The 17,543-nt window shown below is 33.0% G+C and overlaps 1 protein-coding gene across 3 annotated transcripts; it reads right to left on the bottom strand.

Annotated features, from left to right (window-relative positions):
* Positions 1-2,412: 2,412 nt before the first annotated feature.
* Positions 2,413-11,395, bottom strand: LOC110025037. 3 transcript variants are annotated; one of them, XM_020725282.1, is made up of 8 exons: positions 11,360-11,395; positions 9,952-10,212; positions 7,326-7,397; positions 3,687-3,748; positions 3,413-3,569; positions 3,098-3,175; positions 2,895-2,984; positions 2,413-2,715 (listed from the first exon to the last, which is right to left on the bottom strand). In XM_020725282.1, the coding sequence occupies exons 2-8, from the start codon at positions 10,174-10,176 to the stop codon at positions 2,593-2,595; spliced, it is 807 nt and encodes a 268-aa protein (XP_020580941.1). In that variant the 5' UTR covers positions 10,177-10,212; positions 11,360-11,395; the 3' UTR covers positions 2,413-2,592. The 3 variants fall into 3 exon arrangements, with proteins under 3 accessions (XP_020580941.1, XP_020580938.1, XP_020580940.1); XM_020725279.1 differs by lacking the exon at positions 11,360-11,395 and adding an exon at positions 10,475-10,572 and having other exon boundaries at positions 9,952-10,190; XM_020725281.1 differs by lacking the exon at positions 11,360-11,395 and adding an exon at positions 10,474-10,561 and having other exon boundaries at positions 9,952-10,182.
* Positions 11,396-17,543: the final 6,148 nt, after the last annotated feature.

Genomic DNA, 17,543 nt, shown 5'->3' with positions numbered 1-17,543 from the left:
CTAAATTGTAATTTTTGTGGCATCCCAGATAAGCCAAAAAGAAATAAGAAAAACAATATAAGCATGCAGGCACGGATAGGAAGTAAAAGCACTCCAAAGTATATAAAAGATGACTGTGTCGCTGGGTCTACAACATACCCTAGGAAAAACCAGGAAAGGCGGTTGGACTCTTCATATAAATGCCCGACCTAGATCTATACAAAAATATAGAATTTGGACTTTAAGTTACGAGACACGAGCTACCACACTTGGTCTCTATCGTGTGGTTTGATGCGTCATTTGCCTCAAAACTCATGCTTTTACCTTATTTTCGATAGAGACTCGGCTTATGGACTATCAAATACGTTTGAAAGAGAAAATAAAAACTCGACATGCATGAAAAACAACATTAGCGGGAAAGCCAACAAACATGCAACGTATAATGAGTCGTACATTTTCATCATGTTTTTTTTCCATCTTTGGGCAATGTGACAAATAACAACACAACTTTGCGTGCACTTGTGTAGCATTTGCATGCAATAGCATTTTTGGCCATGTTGCATCTCTTAGGGAAAAGTAGAGCGAATGGTGATGATCACCATGACAATAAGATGTAAAGTGGACTCCTTTAGGATGTGAGGAATGAATCTGATCAAATTAATGGAACACTTGAGACAAAGCTTTGGAGTGAACGGTTAGAATATATTTGGAATGATGAAATCTTGGTGGTAATATTGTCGGAATAGGACTTCATATTTGGACCTTATTTTAAATATCTATATATTACTAATTAAATATCTGAAATCCTTAGAGGCTGCATGTCACTATCCTCCCAAGAAAAAATATATATATATATATATATATAATTTATTATCTATTACATAAATATCATACCAAACTGTCTCAATACGTTGTATCATAAATTAAAGACTAAGAAGAGTCGATGAACTGCTTTCACATTCCACTTTGCTTTTAGTGGATAATATTCAAGCTTTAAAAAGCAGGTAAGCCTACCACGGCCAACCACTGGTTGCTTAAAATAGTATTTGCTCGTGCAGGACATTCCATCGGATATTTACAGATAAGCCCCATAACATATAAAATTCCAAGCCTAATTCTTACATATAAATGTAACATATTTTACGCACTTTTGTTCACATTTGTGCCAGCTTGCTTTCTCAGTCATCGAGTGTTTTTGGATTAAATATGATTTCTTAAAAAACTTTTTTTAATAATTTGCAGAATTACATTAAAAGAAGATATTTGTTTATTTTTATTAAAATAATTTGTAGGATCGCAACTAAGTTGTAACTGAAAAGCTGAGAAACTACAGCTGCCCCAAACAGACTCATAATGATGGCAATGATATTTAATTGCCACCTTTTTTAAAAGTTGAATTTTATTAGTACTATTATTATTATTATTATTATTATTATTATTATATTCATAAGCCGGCCCCTTATTTTGATAAATGTAAATTAGTCCTTCACCAGGCATGTTGAGATTGGAGACAAGTAGAAATATCTTCCTATCCATCCCACAACTCACCAAAAACATAATATTACAACAACAACAATAAACTTTTATCCCACTAAATCGTAGTGGCAACATGAATCATTTTTCTCCATTGTAATAAATTAAGATGATTTTTATATAACATGTTCAAGTACTTTTAGGTTTACTTCTATCTTTCTTAAAATAAATTGAATCTAAAACATCTACTCTCATAACAGGATTATCAAATGACCGACACTCATGTGACCAAACCACCCAAAATGACTCTCAGATCTTGTATGCCATTAGAGCTGCACCAAACCTTTCACGAATACATTCGTTTTATATTCTCTAAGAGTCCAGCCACTAATCCACCTAAGCATTCTCATCTCAACAACACTTAAACTTCATTTTAAGCTTTTATTTTGTAGGACAACATTCTAAGCCATAAAATATTCACCACTAATACTTTTGTATCACACAATAGGCCCAATGCATTCCTCCACTTAAGTCGTCCAACTTGAATTCTACTAGTAACATCCCTATCTATATCACCATCATTTTAAATAATAGACCCGAGATATCTAAAACATTCACTCTTTTTAATGATTTGATCGCCCATTGTTACAACTCTACCACTAAATCTACTATTACTAAAATTAAACTCCATGTATTCAATTTTAGATCTACTTAAACTAAGGTCAGACCTCCATAATTCAAGTGTTTCCTGTACTCTTTCTCTAATTATCCACAAGAAGGCTATCATCAACGAAAAGCACACACTAAGATACATCCTCCTGTAAATGTTCATAAAAACATCCATAATTAAAGCAAAAAAAAATAATATCACTAATTTGTGAATGAGGAGTATCATTTCACCATCAAGAATTTATAATTGATCAATATCATCCAAAAAAAGGTTGGTACAATTCATTAACAAAATCCATCTCATCTCAGAAAATCTCATGAACATTTCAATTATGTACATACTAAAATTCAGAATTTAAGAATGAATTTATCGAGCACATGTATTTAAAAACCTCTAATTTTCACCTCAAAAGTGCAAATAAGGGAAATAGTAACACCGAAGTAGCTCTGTACAGAGCTGGTCTGAAACGTTTAGTGATGAGGCTCTTGCTGAGGAGTAGCAGGTGATTCGGGAGCAATGGTAAACTGCAGGCTCCTTCCTTGACTAGACTGAAGAATGAAGGCAACTTCAGCTGCGGCCATGGCTGCTGCTTCCTGTAAATTGGTGAGAACTTAGTCAAGATGGTGGCATTATATTCATTAGACGTAAAACAGTAGCACATTGGATGATAATAAAGCGAAGAATATCAAGAAACCAAGGTTGAATGCTCACGCTGCTCATAAAAAAAATAATAAATAACACGGATATAAAAAAAATAAGATGTAATAAGTACCTGTCTTTGCCTTCTTCGATTCAGGATGTTAACTGCCCAAGCCATGATGTAACATGGCAACAGAAATCCAGCAGCACGCATCAAAAAGATCTGTGAACCATCAAAAAAAAACTTAAAAAAGTTAATAGCAACCTAAAAAAAGATAGAAAATAAAGGGAAAAAAAAAAGATTGCTGAGAGAATGCATAGGAAAACTTCAATTACGGAAAAATAGGTAGCAGCATCATCATCTCCGTCATCAGTCATACTTAATGCATGCCTCAGTAGCAGTAGGGCCATCAACTGCAACAGGGTTACAAAAAAAAACCACCAAATTACATCAGAACCTATACAGGAAGAGAAAACTTAATTACCACCAATTCAGCCATCAAGGCAGAGAAAAAAAAAAACTTTGTTGTAACAAAAAATGATATGTCAATGAACAGGCTAACTAAAGATGAATCAGACAACAGAGCAAACTTATGCGTCTCATCCTATCAGCATCCTAACAGATAACCATGCAAGATGTACGGAACATACAATTAGAGCAGCAGATCGACAGAATGCGGTGCCACTAGCATTAGTAGCAGCAGCAGCATCGTACTCGGCTTCAAGGAAGTGGCGTTGAGCTGCCGCCATTGCAAGAATGCGAGGATCACGCAGGTCTATAGAAGCACCAGTGATTGTCCATCCATCACTGCAATTCCAAGAATAAGAATATATCAAAATAAAGAGCAACAAACATGTCCATTTAATTGAATTACTCGGTTATAATAGCACAGTATTTATGAGAGATTGTGTGTCAGCAGCTTGCCTTATATCAATAATGGCCTCATCAGGAGGACGAGGCGGTGCAGTGTACCCGGGCTTATAAGGCTGAAAATCAAGAGGAAAACTCCCACAAATCAACCCAGAGTAATAAGTTCAGTCAAAACATCAAAGGCTATTATCACGCTTTCATACTATAACATAATAGCAAAGACATGAGGTTGAAAGACCAGAAATAAAAAATTTATGCATCGTATGGACCATAGTTGGGACAAAATGTGAAGACCGGTGTTTCAAGTAGACCTTTTTGTTAAAAATTTGAATAGTTAAGTTATTGACCAGCTCCAACGTAAAGTCTTTACAAAATTTATGTGCATCAATATTTAATCACTGACATTAATGTTAAAATGGAAACTAAAAGCTGAGTTTCATGATAATATGGAATCTTGTTAGCGTATTAACTATAGTTCATGTTGTGGAAAATCCTATTACTGAAACTGGTTTTTTTTTTTTTTAATAACAATTGTCATTGCAGCCAGATCCATATGCATGCCATAAAAAGCCATAATCTTCCTAACAAAACATCATCCATGACCAAATCTAAAGTTTTTTTTAATTGTAAGCAGCATTACATCAAGCCTGATCCCAAGAAAAGTTCATATGATATTTATATAAAAATAAGTATGTCTATGAAAGGCACATACCATCCTTATTTGTCATTCTATTAAGACATAATAAGGTACAGAAGATCATTCATCATCACCATTAACCTATACAAACACCTGTGCCTGGCATATTTTTAACTTGTTTCTATTGAGTGTCATGTAAGTTGTGACGTCTATTCTTCGTAAATTATTTCGAACAACTTCTGTTAATGTAACGTGGGATCTCTATTATTTTTCCCTCCTAATACTCTAATAGTAATTTTAGCAACTCATCTAAGGAACAGATGTACTAACCTACATATTACATGTCTAAGCAAGCCAACTCCATCTTCCATGCCCTTGTCTTCGATAAATTTCACACCAATATCTCTTCTAATATAATCATTCTTTAATTTATTGTTGTGATCTGGCATCAAAATCAACACACGTTTTTCCATAAAAATTAGGGAAAACACATTTTTTTATTGCAATAATCCAAACAACTAGACGAAAACAACAATAAGCAGCTACAATTCGAGAGGTTGGCGAACCCTAAACCTAAGATTCACACTCTAATCTCATGCATAAACCTAACCCTAGACATAACAAACTTATTTATACCCAACAATAATAATAATAAAACCCAACAATAATAATAAAAGACTAAATTGCCTTTAGGCGTACAAAAGACAAATTTGCTCTTAGACTAAGAGTCAACGTAATATTTATCCTACATGATTTTCTCACACGTCAATCTCAACGCCCTCTTAGACCAACATTTTAAGAAAATCATATTAACCTTCATTTTACATATCTAATCATGCCAAGTCCTTTTTCGGTCGCCATGTCTTCAATAAATGTCACTCCTACATTTCTTCTAACATAAACATTCTTTAATTTATCTTTCATAATTTTGTCACACGTCAATCTTAACATTCCCACTTACACCATATTCAACTAAGATATCAATAATTTCTTATGGCCCAATATTTAGATTCTACAGCAATACTGAACTAATAGTTTTATAAAATTTAGCTCCATGATATTCTCTTATCATGCCAAAATGATAAAGTATTTCTCCATTTTAATCATCATCAAATGATAATTGTTAACATCATATATACTAGAATTATATATCATACATTCGGTCTTGATTTAATTAATTTTAAGGGCTTCATTTCCTTCATTATTATAACATTTCATTTATTTTAAAAGAAGGCTTGCCAACTAGAACCATATTATAGGTAAAAAAAAATTAACCAAGATAACTCTATTTGAATACATTTGTAAACATATCTATATACAAGAATATATAAACTTCATATTGAACTTTAATGTAAAACAATCATAATTATAAAATTTTGGGTCACACAACAACAACTTTTAATAATTGTCAATGTTCCATTATATTATCATGGCAATTGATCACATGCCTTCTAATCACATAATCATTTCTTAATTCTATGTATTAGTCAATCAATTATCTGGACAAAAATCACTTCCAAAGTATATTTTTATGACAATAAATTAAATTGGTGCTCTTAGATTGATACATGTTCCATTAATCTCTCATAATTTCATTATATGAATAAAAAAATTGATTCCTCTTAGCTGACAGTCTGAAACAACAACTTTATTTTTAAATATTAATATCTTCAATCACTACAATATAAATCTCAATAAGAAATTCATTGGGCCTAAAGATTGTCTTTATGCATTATTTATAGGGACAACTCCACCTTATTTTTTTGAGTCAATCTATAATATTCTTCACTATCATAAGGTAAAAAGGATAACATAAAAATTTGCGATAAAACCTTGACTTTTAAATCAAAACAATATAATGGACATGCAACCTTAAATTCTAATCAAAAGTTCAAATGGCATCACATCTGCAACGTAATCATAGAGATACTCCATCTCAAGCTACTTCAAAGTGACCTCAACGTCCAGATACGTTTCTTGATTATATTTTAAAATAAAAGAGAAGAGATGGTTTATATTTTTTCTATAATATACTTTGATATTAAGATGATATACCATTCAGGACATACGCCTCGGACGTGTGTTTATTTAATTAGACTCGTAGTTGGCTTAACTGTCAAACGTTAGCTACATATCTGGCAAATGTGAGTGCCTAAAAGAGCGTGAAATTGCATGCATTATTATTACACATAGGCATAATAGTAAAACTTAATACTTGCTTTCAAATATCTCTAGAAGAGCTCATTAAAATGAAAACTATCTTAGTTGCAATCATATAATTTGGGCCAGATTAGCCAATTAATACTCAATAATACACCAATTTTAAGTGGCAGCATTTGAGAATAAAATGATCCACAAACAACCTTCTATGCAATTTCATGCATGGATGACTCTTCTGTCAAAAGCATAAACTATATTTATCCCCATAAATAGAGAGAAGTAAAATTTTGACCATTTACACATGAATAAAACTTTGGAATAACAAAAATAATAATAATCAGCCTATATAAAGAATGTATTATCGGATACTACAGTCATATTCTCCTGACATGGTCTAATAACAATTTACAATTGCCATAAATTAAAAAGTATGATCTGTGGTAAAAATTTTCAAAATCCAGTTCATGGTAAGAGCATGGTAAGAGGTATTGATGGGTTGTAGTCTAGCGGTCCTGAAAACACTTTGTATGATTATGATAAATCAACAACCAATAACATTATATGTATAGAAAACCTATATCCAAATTGATTAAAATAGATAGCACCTCATCAAAATAGAACTTCACTTCACTAGCATCACAAAGGTGGTATCTCTTGACCAAGAAATACCACGCTTTAACTCATTCAACGTCCAACTATCACATTAGGTCTGGTTCAAATGAATTGATGCTGTTATCTAAATGAAATATTTTGACGGTTTTAAATAAGCAGAATGAACCAAGTAGGAGGCATTTATATCTGCCATGAGGAAGATGAATCATGGTTGTAAATTTAATTTCCAACTTCACATAACAATATCAGTAAAACCAAGAGCCAAAACGAAGATTACAACAAACCTCCTGGCAAATTTCACAAATTATATCCCCCTTCTCATTGCACCATCGTTGCACGCATTCTCTATGAGCAAACTACAAATGTGCCAGAAAATAAAAGTGAGAACAAATATTACTGAAAACACATCAACTTAAACAGATAAAAATGAACTAAATCAACATATTTTATGGTAGAAAACTACCAGAGGTTGAACTATACTCCAATAAGCCAATAGAAACCAAGATTTAGTACAGAATATTGGATCCAGATAAATATAGAAAACACGAAAACCTTAGTATCATAATTGAAAACCTTTTAGTGAAAGAATGACATAACATCGTGATAAAAGACAGATGTCAAATGATAGACATGATATAGCCAAGCAAACAATAGGTAGATAATAAAACAGAATGGAATATCAACAAGCCCTAAACGATGAATAAAAGAAAACTCAATGGTATATAAAAATTTTCAATTAGCAAAAATCTATGTTTTTTATGGCATGAACTTGGCAAAGTGTGAGTGCGATAAACTCAAAAGTTCAGGACCATATCAGGTAGGGTGACTACATGATTTTGAAGTGTCAAATTTTTATCAGCTATGTGAAGAACATCCAACATTTTCAAAAAATAATAGCAACAGAAAACTATATTGAAATCACAAGTCCATGTGACTATTCGACATATAGTTTCACTAGCAATAGAACATAATAATAAAAAATATCAAAGAAAATAACATCTAAAAAAATATGAAACTAGTGCATTCTTCTACATCTTCGAATGGCATCCGTCTCATATGCATAATGATCAGGTGTTCAAATAGACATTCAAATAGATAATGCTCCGTTATGTCAACATCAACATTCTCCCTTTCCTCATTTGTTGCGGATGTTTGGTTGGACCATTTCATGACCTGTGATGATGTGGTTGCGATGGAGCTAGCATCCAGTACTGGCAAACATATGTTGGTGTATTTATATGCATAGAATATCCTGCCAAACCCACGTTCCAGATGAAACCAAATGATGTCTATTGTGTGAAGGATGGTATACCACTTGGGTTGTGCATGTCGTGGGATGACAATGTACCCAAACAAGTAAATGGGCATGAATCTGCAAAAGTGAACATTTCATGATCCAGAGCGCTAGAGGAAAAGACCGGCACTATAGAATTAAATTGTTTGCTATTATCTCAGTACCTATCATTCACAATATCCATGCTGCACCGAATAACAATACATAGCTCTTCAATCATATTAATTGTGTGTTGAATGAAGGCATTCTCATTTCTACCAAAAAAAGGTTGTAGCTCCCTCTAAACTCTAAAAAATAGTTGCACTGTAACAAAGAAAAAGAAAGCCTGAAATATAAATGCATGAATATTTGAATTTTAATGATATTGACATACCAACAGCTGATCTAGGGCTGCTCTCGGGTAAAAAGTCATTCGGGGTTTTGTTGATGCCTTTAATAAATATAATGAGGCCCACAACCTATATTAAAACATATATTGTCTCAGTTATTTGTCACCATGATCATCAAAATTTTCATTAGACTGAACGACCAATGCATTTATATTCTATCACATGATAGTCAACCCAATCAAAATCAACCCTACCGCTACCATATACTTTTCCAAAATTAGGCTCCATCAGAAGCATTTCAGTATATTGTATTGTCCCAAACTGCCTCAGGACACTATCTAGTAGGTGCCACTCAACTCTAGGCTAACATGTTAGCTAAACAAGGATCTGCCAAATTGCAACTCCAATAAAAGTATAGTTCGTGTGCTATATGACTCTTAGATCACCTATGCAAGATTCAAAAACATGAGTTATCGCTACAATTAGTGCAACACAACATACTGAAACTCAAAGTTGAAAGGTACATTGACCTGACTTAGTAGCATATCATCAATCTCATCTCTGTAAACCATAGTGGGTCACAATAATGGGTCATTTCAAAATGTGTGTAAGCAAAGCCCAAAATAAAATTATATAATGTTAACCTTATTATTACCCAAAACACACTCAAAATATACAATCAAATTTTCAAAATTAGACACCATAAATTGGGCTATTAAAGATCAAATCTCAAGTTGATCTAACCCCGACACGGGATCAGCTCAGAGTCATTCATTCCACCTAAGGTCTAGCAAAGGCTAGCTGCAATCATATATCTTGAGCTAAGCAAGGTTTAGCTCATTGAAATAGATCAGAGCTGAATTCTTGGTCCAACATTCGTGCTAGCTGCAATCATATATCTTGAGCTAAGCAAGGTTTAGCTCATTGAAATAGATCAGAGCTGAATTCTTGGTCCAACATTCGTGCTAATATGCGCAAATCCATTTATCAAGAAACACCCATACATTAGATGCATAATTCCATACATGCATCAGTAGAAATATTTAAAGAAAAAGACCAGGCAACACTCTAAGAAATTCTCCAGGGACAAGGGGCATCTTCACAAAGCAGAGAACTATAAGACTGATCAAAACAAGAAATATTATATTCTGCAAGAAATAAGCATGGTGTCAATTAAGCAAGAAATCAAACATAAAATATCATCCAGAGCAGAAGAGTTGAAGTAACAAATCAAACAATAAAATTCGAACAATCCAACAAAAAGGGAGAACTATGATAAAAATAGAACTTGAGACTGCCGCTGCAAGAACAGGGGGTCTCCAGATTCTTGTTATGATCCTCCTCCTGGCAAATGCGGCATTCTACCATCGGAATCAGCGGGGCATCTTCTTCAGAAACTGCATTTTCCTCCTTCACAAAAGAAGAAGCTGGTCGATCCCCTCCATGCACCACCGTCTCCACCGTCCGTGGAGCTATCAGACGATCCACATGAAGCACTAGATGATCGTCCATCTCCCAACACCCACCTAAGATATCCGAATATTATTCAAAAAAAAAAAAAAAAAATTAAATTCCCTGCAGACCAGCATAAACGCCCTAGTAATTGATCAATACACAAATTCTCCACCCAAAAAAAAAACCTCAAATTTCAGAATCTGAACAGGCAAACTATCCTATACAACCCAAACTCAATAATTTTAGGGGCAACAGGCCAAGAATGACCAAAATCAACACCAAATTCAACAAAATTTAGCAGAAAATTTGATAGATAGAATGAACAAGGGGAGATTGTGGGTGAATGTCAGCTCACCAAAAGGTCTTCGCGCTCTTTCTTTCTATCTCACCCCCTTCAAAACTATGAAGGCCACCAAATCGAGCTCTCTTTCTGCATAGATCGAAGAAAGACCAGGCTTTTAAGGATTGAAGACCGGGTCCTCTCGGCCGCGTAACGCCTACTTAACGTCGTCTGTCTTTCTGGATGGAGAAATAAACGACCGTTTATCATCAACTTTATGAGGAGTAGGCCTGTACTGTAATTTCAGGATTAAAGTATGGGCCATTAGTCAAAACTTCACGGCAAAACCCAATACTATTTTTATAGCAGTTGTCCACTTGCCCTTGTTTATATAATATTCTTAATATAACAAACTTTTTTTATATAATTATTTATAAAAGATAAATACAATTAAATTTGTGGATAATATAAGAAAATTATTAAATATTTATAAATATGGTTATGAAAGAATTTCATGAAAATTTAATGCTTTAAGCCTTTAATTATATTATTTTATAATTTATTTTTTAAAAATTTTAGCTCAATTCTCTAATAATTTAACTTTTAAGAAAAAAAAATATGAAATTTGAAGTCAAGCTTATGATAAAAATAGTCCCCCACCCCCGACCCCCCGCCTAAAATATCCGAAAATAATACAAAAAAAAAAAAAAAAAAAATTATAATCCCTGCAGACCAGCATAAACGCCCTAGTAATTGATCAATACACAAATTCTCCACCCAAAAAAAAAACCTCAAATTTCAGAATCTGAACAGGCAAACTATCCTATACAACCCAAACTCAATAATTTTAGGGGCAACAGGCCAAGAATGACCAAAATCAACACCAAATTCAACAAAATTTAGCAGAAAATTTGATAGATAGAATGAACAAGGGGAGATTGTGGGTGAATGTCAGCTCACCAAAAGGTCTTCGCGCTCTTTCTTTCTATCTCACCCCCTTCAAAACTATGAAGGCCACCAAATCGAGCTCTCTTTCTGCATAGATCGAAGAAAGACCAGGCTTTTAAGGATTGAAGACCGGGTCCTCTCGGCCGCGTAACGCCTACTTAACGTCGTCTGTCTTTCTGGATGGAGAAATAAACGACCGTTTATCATCAACTTTATGAGGAGTAGGCCTGTACTGTAATTTCAGGATTAAAGTATGGGCCATTAGTCAAAACTTCACGGCAAAACCCAATACTATTTTTATAGCAGTTGTCCACTTGCCCTTGTTTATATAATATTCTTAATATAACAAACTTTTTTTATATAATTATTTATAAAAGATAAATACAATTAAATTTGTGGATAATATAAGAAAATTATTAAATATTTATAAATATGGTTATGAAAGAATTTCATGAAAATTTAATGCTTTAAGCCTTTAATTATATTATTTTATAATTTATTTTTTAAAAATTTTAGCTCAATTCTCTAATAATTTAACTTTTAAGAAAAAAAAATATGAAATTTGAAGTCAAGCTTATGATAAAAATAGTTTTATCATAAAGCTAAATGAAATTTAAAAAAAAAATTCTCTATTTTAATACTTTAGGCAAAATGCATATAATCAAGTTTTTTTCTATTTTAACTTAATCTTAGAATCATTCAAATTATATATTTGAAAACTTATAATCAAATTGAAATTTCATCTGATCAAATATGAATCATATGCATTATTTGAATTAGATATTTTTTAAATTAATTTTAGAATCTTCTAAAATGTATCTTGGCAATTTTATTATTAAAATGAATTTCTAAGTGGGATGGACATAACAAAACCTAAAAGTGTAATAATCTAAGCGTAAATGTGCTCAAATCAAACACATAAAATATAATAAGAAAATCATAGCATTATTCAATAAATCAAAGAAATTTATCTGTTGACAATTAAAATAATCATGTTGACAAGGGACATCCATTAAGTTTAATATTATTTAATTATGTTGTTATTAAAACACAAAAATATTATAAAAAAATTGACTATAATTAACAGAGCCATCACCTTTCATTGATTATTTTCAAATTTTGAGTAAAATGATCAAAATATTACTCTTAAAAATGACAAAAAGACCCAATTTCTTTCATGCAAGGGGGCTTTGAACTTGAATTTAGAGATAAATTTAAAAAAAATAAGAGCTTTAAAGGCTTGTCAAACAATTATCAGCTATTGTTGCCCAACCATTGTTGCTCGTCTGTCACACTTTACCTCCATTATCTAGCAATAGTCGTGTGAAAAATCATATACAAATTATGATCTTCACATAATCATCTTTTGATCATTGTAACCACCTTTTACTAATATTTTAATATTCTCTAATACGAACATAGGAGGTTAATCTAATTGTCTAAATTTTATAATATTATATTCCCTAATTTAAAAAAAAAACATACTTCTATAGCCACACATCATGTAAAATTTATTATTTTAATTAAATTATGCCTCACCTTTTTTTTTTCTTGTTCTAGAGATTTTTCAATGAAAATTTTTAATCTCGTTTACAACCTTATTTTATCTACATTGTGTATTGAATAGTCGTATAAAAGTAAAACATTAAATTATCTCTCTAAAGCCACAAATATTCTAGCAAACAATGCATGTAACAGCTATTAGAAAATCGCTTTTCATTATAAATTAATATTTAAATTATTTAGATTTTAAAGATTATATTATTTAATATCTTGTATCAAAAATTTTAATTATTTATTTTAATATCCAACAAAAATTTAAAAGATATAAATCATAAAATTAAGTTAATTTTGAAAGAATATTCATAGAATTTTAAGATAGGAATATGTATAATTAAATTTCTAAAATTTAAATTTATTTTAGGGATTATATGTATAAAAATTAATTATAATAATCTTACAATTAAAACAATTTCATTAGACGAGATAACCCCGAATAATCACATGGAGCTATGAGATCTTACACAACTCAAATAGAGAGATAGAGGTTGATAATGAAGTAGATCAAATTGAATACTATATCTTTCAAATTTATTAATTTTTTATTGACTTTTTTTTTCGTTAATTTTCTTATCAAATTAGAGTGAAACGGGAGTATTAATGGAGTAAATAATTAGACTTACATTCATAACATTATTATCAACATAATTGAACTTTAATCAAAATTCATATAGTTCGTTGAACATTATTTAAGTTCCATGATGATGTTTAAATATTAATAAAAATATATGTTATTGCATAGCTAGAACTCTCACTCATCATGATTTTGCCCCATTGATATAACTTCTCAGGAGGTAACTCATTCCAAGAGTGATTCAGGTCGAGCACATTTAACTTTGGAGTTTCTAATGGAATTCCACAATTACACCAAAAGACTTGTCAATGTTTAAGAGTTTGGCTTCAATCTACGTAAGAGATTTCACATTATTTATATTTATAGCTATAATAATGAGCAAAATTAAAGAAAAATACATAAGATTTAAAATTTAAAAGAAACATATAAAAATAGAAATTGTCAAGCCATTTTTCAAAAAAGCATGTTCACCAATATAGGCAGCAAGAATGAAAGAATGGTCAAATTCAGTCATTTATTGGACAAACTTAACGTTCATTAAAATTTATTCAATCATATAAAGAAATAAAATAATCAAGCATCAAATTATTCATCGATCTTGTTAGTTTAGGTCACCTATTTTAGATAATTTCCAGAAACATGCTTCAAAGTCAATAACAATTATTTAGGTACGAGTTAGTTGCTGGTGGTTAAATCATGCAATGGATATCTATATGTATAGGACCCATGAAACATACCCATAGAGACCCATATCTATTGGTGGCAAGTGCTGGTCCTAAACTTCTTGCAGGGTCCATTGATCCACCAGAAATAGGCCTGCAATGCAATAGTAGCTATAGCATGTGTACAAGATTTGTGGACCTTTGATTTTTTCTACTGCTAGCTACTACTAAAGACTCCTAGGTTAGTGAATGTTTGATGCATTGGTTCCAGGGGACAGCAAAGTCCTTAATGCATACATTCTACCATGTAGTTCCATTCATGTGATACTAGTTTTTACATCCACCAACAACATAGCTCGGCGATTAGATGTGTCCTGCATGAAACTTCACAATGAAAACTGAATTTCTATAAGAAAACCTCCCACCTCACATGCATTCAGTTCAAATTATGTAGGGATTGTAAGAATTGAAGGGGATAAGGGTCGCCGAGTAAAATAAATTTCTGGTGGTGCTCTTATTGGCTTAGAGCTCAAATAGCTGCATAATTCATGCTTATATATGGATCACTTTAGCCTCGTGGTGCTTAGCTTTTTGCTGAAAAATCCCAGGCCTATTCCCATAATTGATGCTTCAATTTTTATCTTAAATGTCTTTTGAAAATTGGGAATGGTGAGCAATGGAGTAGAACTAAGTGTCATATTAAGCTACAAAAACTGGTTTGTCGTTCCGCTCCCCAATTGAAGCATTTGGCCTTCAAGCACTTAATGATGGGTGTTGCAATGGTGTTGAAGCCCTTAATAAATCACCTATAAAAGTTGGCTGGACCATGGAAGCTCTGGACTTCTTTGTTTGTTTTAGGAGTTGGCCAATATGTAATAGCTTCTATTTTTTCGGGATTCCTTCCCACCAATAATGTAGCCTAAAATTCAAACTTAGGCATATTCAAATATAGCTTTTTTCTCTTAAGGTAGAAAACATTCATTGAAGGTAATTGAGATAATCTCATAAAGATGCATTGTAAATCAAGATATCGTCAAAATAAATCATACAAAATCAGCCAAGAAAGGGTTGGAATACCTCATGCAATAATCTAATAAAAAGTACTAGGGGTGCTGCATTGCACGAAAGGCATAACCCATCATTCGAACCATCCTCCTCGTGACTTGGATGTGGTTTTCCACTCATCTCTCGGATTTGAAATCTAATTTGGAGAAGTATGAGGCCCCAACTAGTTTATCTAGCAGATCTTCGATTCTCAACATAAGAAAATTTGAATTTAACAGTGATTCTGTTGATGATGCGGCTGTCTATGCGCATCCATTAAGCTCCATCCTTTTTTTTGAAACAGTTAAGGCGGGAACCCTGTATAGACCTAGGCTATGTTGTATGAGTTATTTTCTGTAGCAAGTCATCCTCAACATATTGGAGTAAAGTTTGCATCTTTGGGCCTAATCGATAGTGAGGCAAATTAGGTAAATTGGCATATGGAATTAAACCTATCTGATGTTGGATTGCACATGTAGTAAGCAATTCATTTGCAAGTTCTTGTGGAGCAACATCCTCATCTGTTGTAATAGAATTTGTATAGCAGGGTCCCTCTCATAAGTCCTGGGATTTGCTTCCCAGACAAATAGTGCAAAAGTTGTAGTTTTGGATTTGGAATCTAACAGCGATTGATAGGTGGACTACTTGGGAACACTCTGTTTGTTGGGAGCTGTAGGAATATCCTTATAATCTTTTTTCCCTTCCATGCAATGGAATATGCATTTGCCATCAGAGCTGCAGAAGAAACCATTGATAAATGACACAGGTAACAAAGCAGAATGGACAAATTTTCTTGAGAACTCATCTTATCTGACTTGTGTTCTTGACCCCCAGCCATCATTAATGATGCCTCGGGCGGCGGTTGCGCGGCGGCGGGGAATAGTCTGGAAGGGAGGCGAGTCAAAGGCTGACTGTGGCCATCGAAACGCTTTATTCAGACTAGTTTCTTTCATCCACCCAAGGGCTTCATATTTTAATGGTCATAAAATTGTAAAGCACCAGCTTCATGGGCTTCATTTTTCATGGCCCATAAATTTTGCAAAAACTAGTCAGAAGGGCCCGGGTACGGTGTCAAATAAAAACTAATTAAATATTGTGATTTTTTTTATATTAATTTTTAAAATTCATTAAAAAAATACTATGATGGTTATAAATTTTCAATTTATTAAATTTTTTTTTCAGAAATTTATAATAAATGACCACGACCAATGATTTTACCATAGATTACAATAAATTCAGCAATTATCAATTTCGTTTTAACTTATTTTAATCATACAATTAATTGATGGTGAAATATGAAAGGGCATTAAAATAATCGTTTTATTTCTTTTTATCATGTAGTTTATTGATGACTTTTTCTTCCTCTTAGATTCTTATGCTTTGCTTGTTGAGATGCTTCAGAACTAAACTGCAATTTGGATATTTTTTTATTGTTTTCTATGCTTCATGTCCATTTTAGAAAGCAACCCAAATATTATTCGTTAAATATTTATGTTTTAAGATCTTAAAAATTCCATTGAGATTTAAATTTAATCAGATGGATTTTCTGCTCATAAGCCTAATATCAGCTAAAAAATATTCAGTCAGGACATCCGCAAGTCCGGATAGCCAACGATGGACAAAGTCTAGACGGCCCATCACTAACATGCATGGCAATCTGCCCACCAGTGATAGGTTGTTCAAACAACCCCACGATGTGACCGTAAGTGATTGGCCGTCCGAACATGTGGTGTTGGAACGAAATATTTTCTTTATATGAATAGTGTTTCATGGGATTCAAAACATAAATTTTAGTTTTTTTTTTTTTTTGGTGGCTTAAATTAGAGCTGACCTCATTGGTGGTTTGTCACATCATCCACCAAATGTAATATAAATAATTTTTGTCAGATTATAGAATTTTAAGAAATTATTTTACAGTAATGGTCTAACTAAAGCTAAGGCAACAGCTGACCTAAGAGTCCATAAAAGTGTTACATTACCCAACATAAATTAAGGAGCTTTTTTAATGGGAATCTTTTAATTATAATCTAGGTGATGAGTGCTAGAAAATTCGCTACAACGCGTCGCCCCACCTCAACACGCACCCCCCCCCCCCACCGTCCCCCCGCCGTGTCCCGCCGCCACAATGCACCACTGTGTCATGCAGCAGCAGCAGGTTGCCCCGTTGCGCCGCCGCAACGAGTTGCCACACTATTGCAACACATCGTCACGCAGTCATATGTCGCCGCGACACACTGCCGCAACACATCGCCGCAGTGCAACGTGTCGCTGCCACCTGTCGTCACATCGCAACACGTTGTCGCAACGCCTCGTCGCGGCGCAACACGTCGCCACAACGTGTCACCACACTGCACAC

The sequence above is a fragment of the Phalaenopsis equestris genome, unplaced genomic scaffold, assembly GCF_001263595.1.
Source record: "Phalaenopsis equestris unplaced genomic scaffold, ASM126359v1 Scaffold000287, whole genome shotgun sequence".
NCBI lineage: Eukaryota > Viridiplantae > Streptophyta > Magnoliopsida > Asparagales > Orchidaceae > Phalaenopsis > Phalaenopsis equestris.
This window is presented reverse-complemented; position numbering and strand designations above follow the sequence as displayed.

Coding starts and splice junctions, on each gene's coding strand:
- LOC110025037 (XM_020725282.1), bottom strand. CDS start 10,176: ATGGACGATCATCTAGTGCTTCATGTGGATCGTCTGATAGCTCCACGG. Junction 3,749..7,325: donor TTTGTGAAATTTGCCAGGAG/GTTTGTTGTAAT, acceptor CTTGATTTTCAG/CCTTATAAGCCCGGGTACAC. Junction 3,570..3,686: donor GAGGCCATTATTGATATAAG/GCAAGCTGCTGA, acceptor TTGGAATTGCAG/TGATGGATGGACAATCACTG.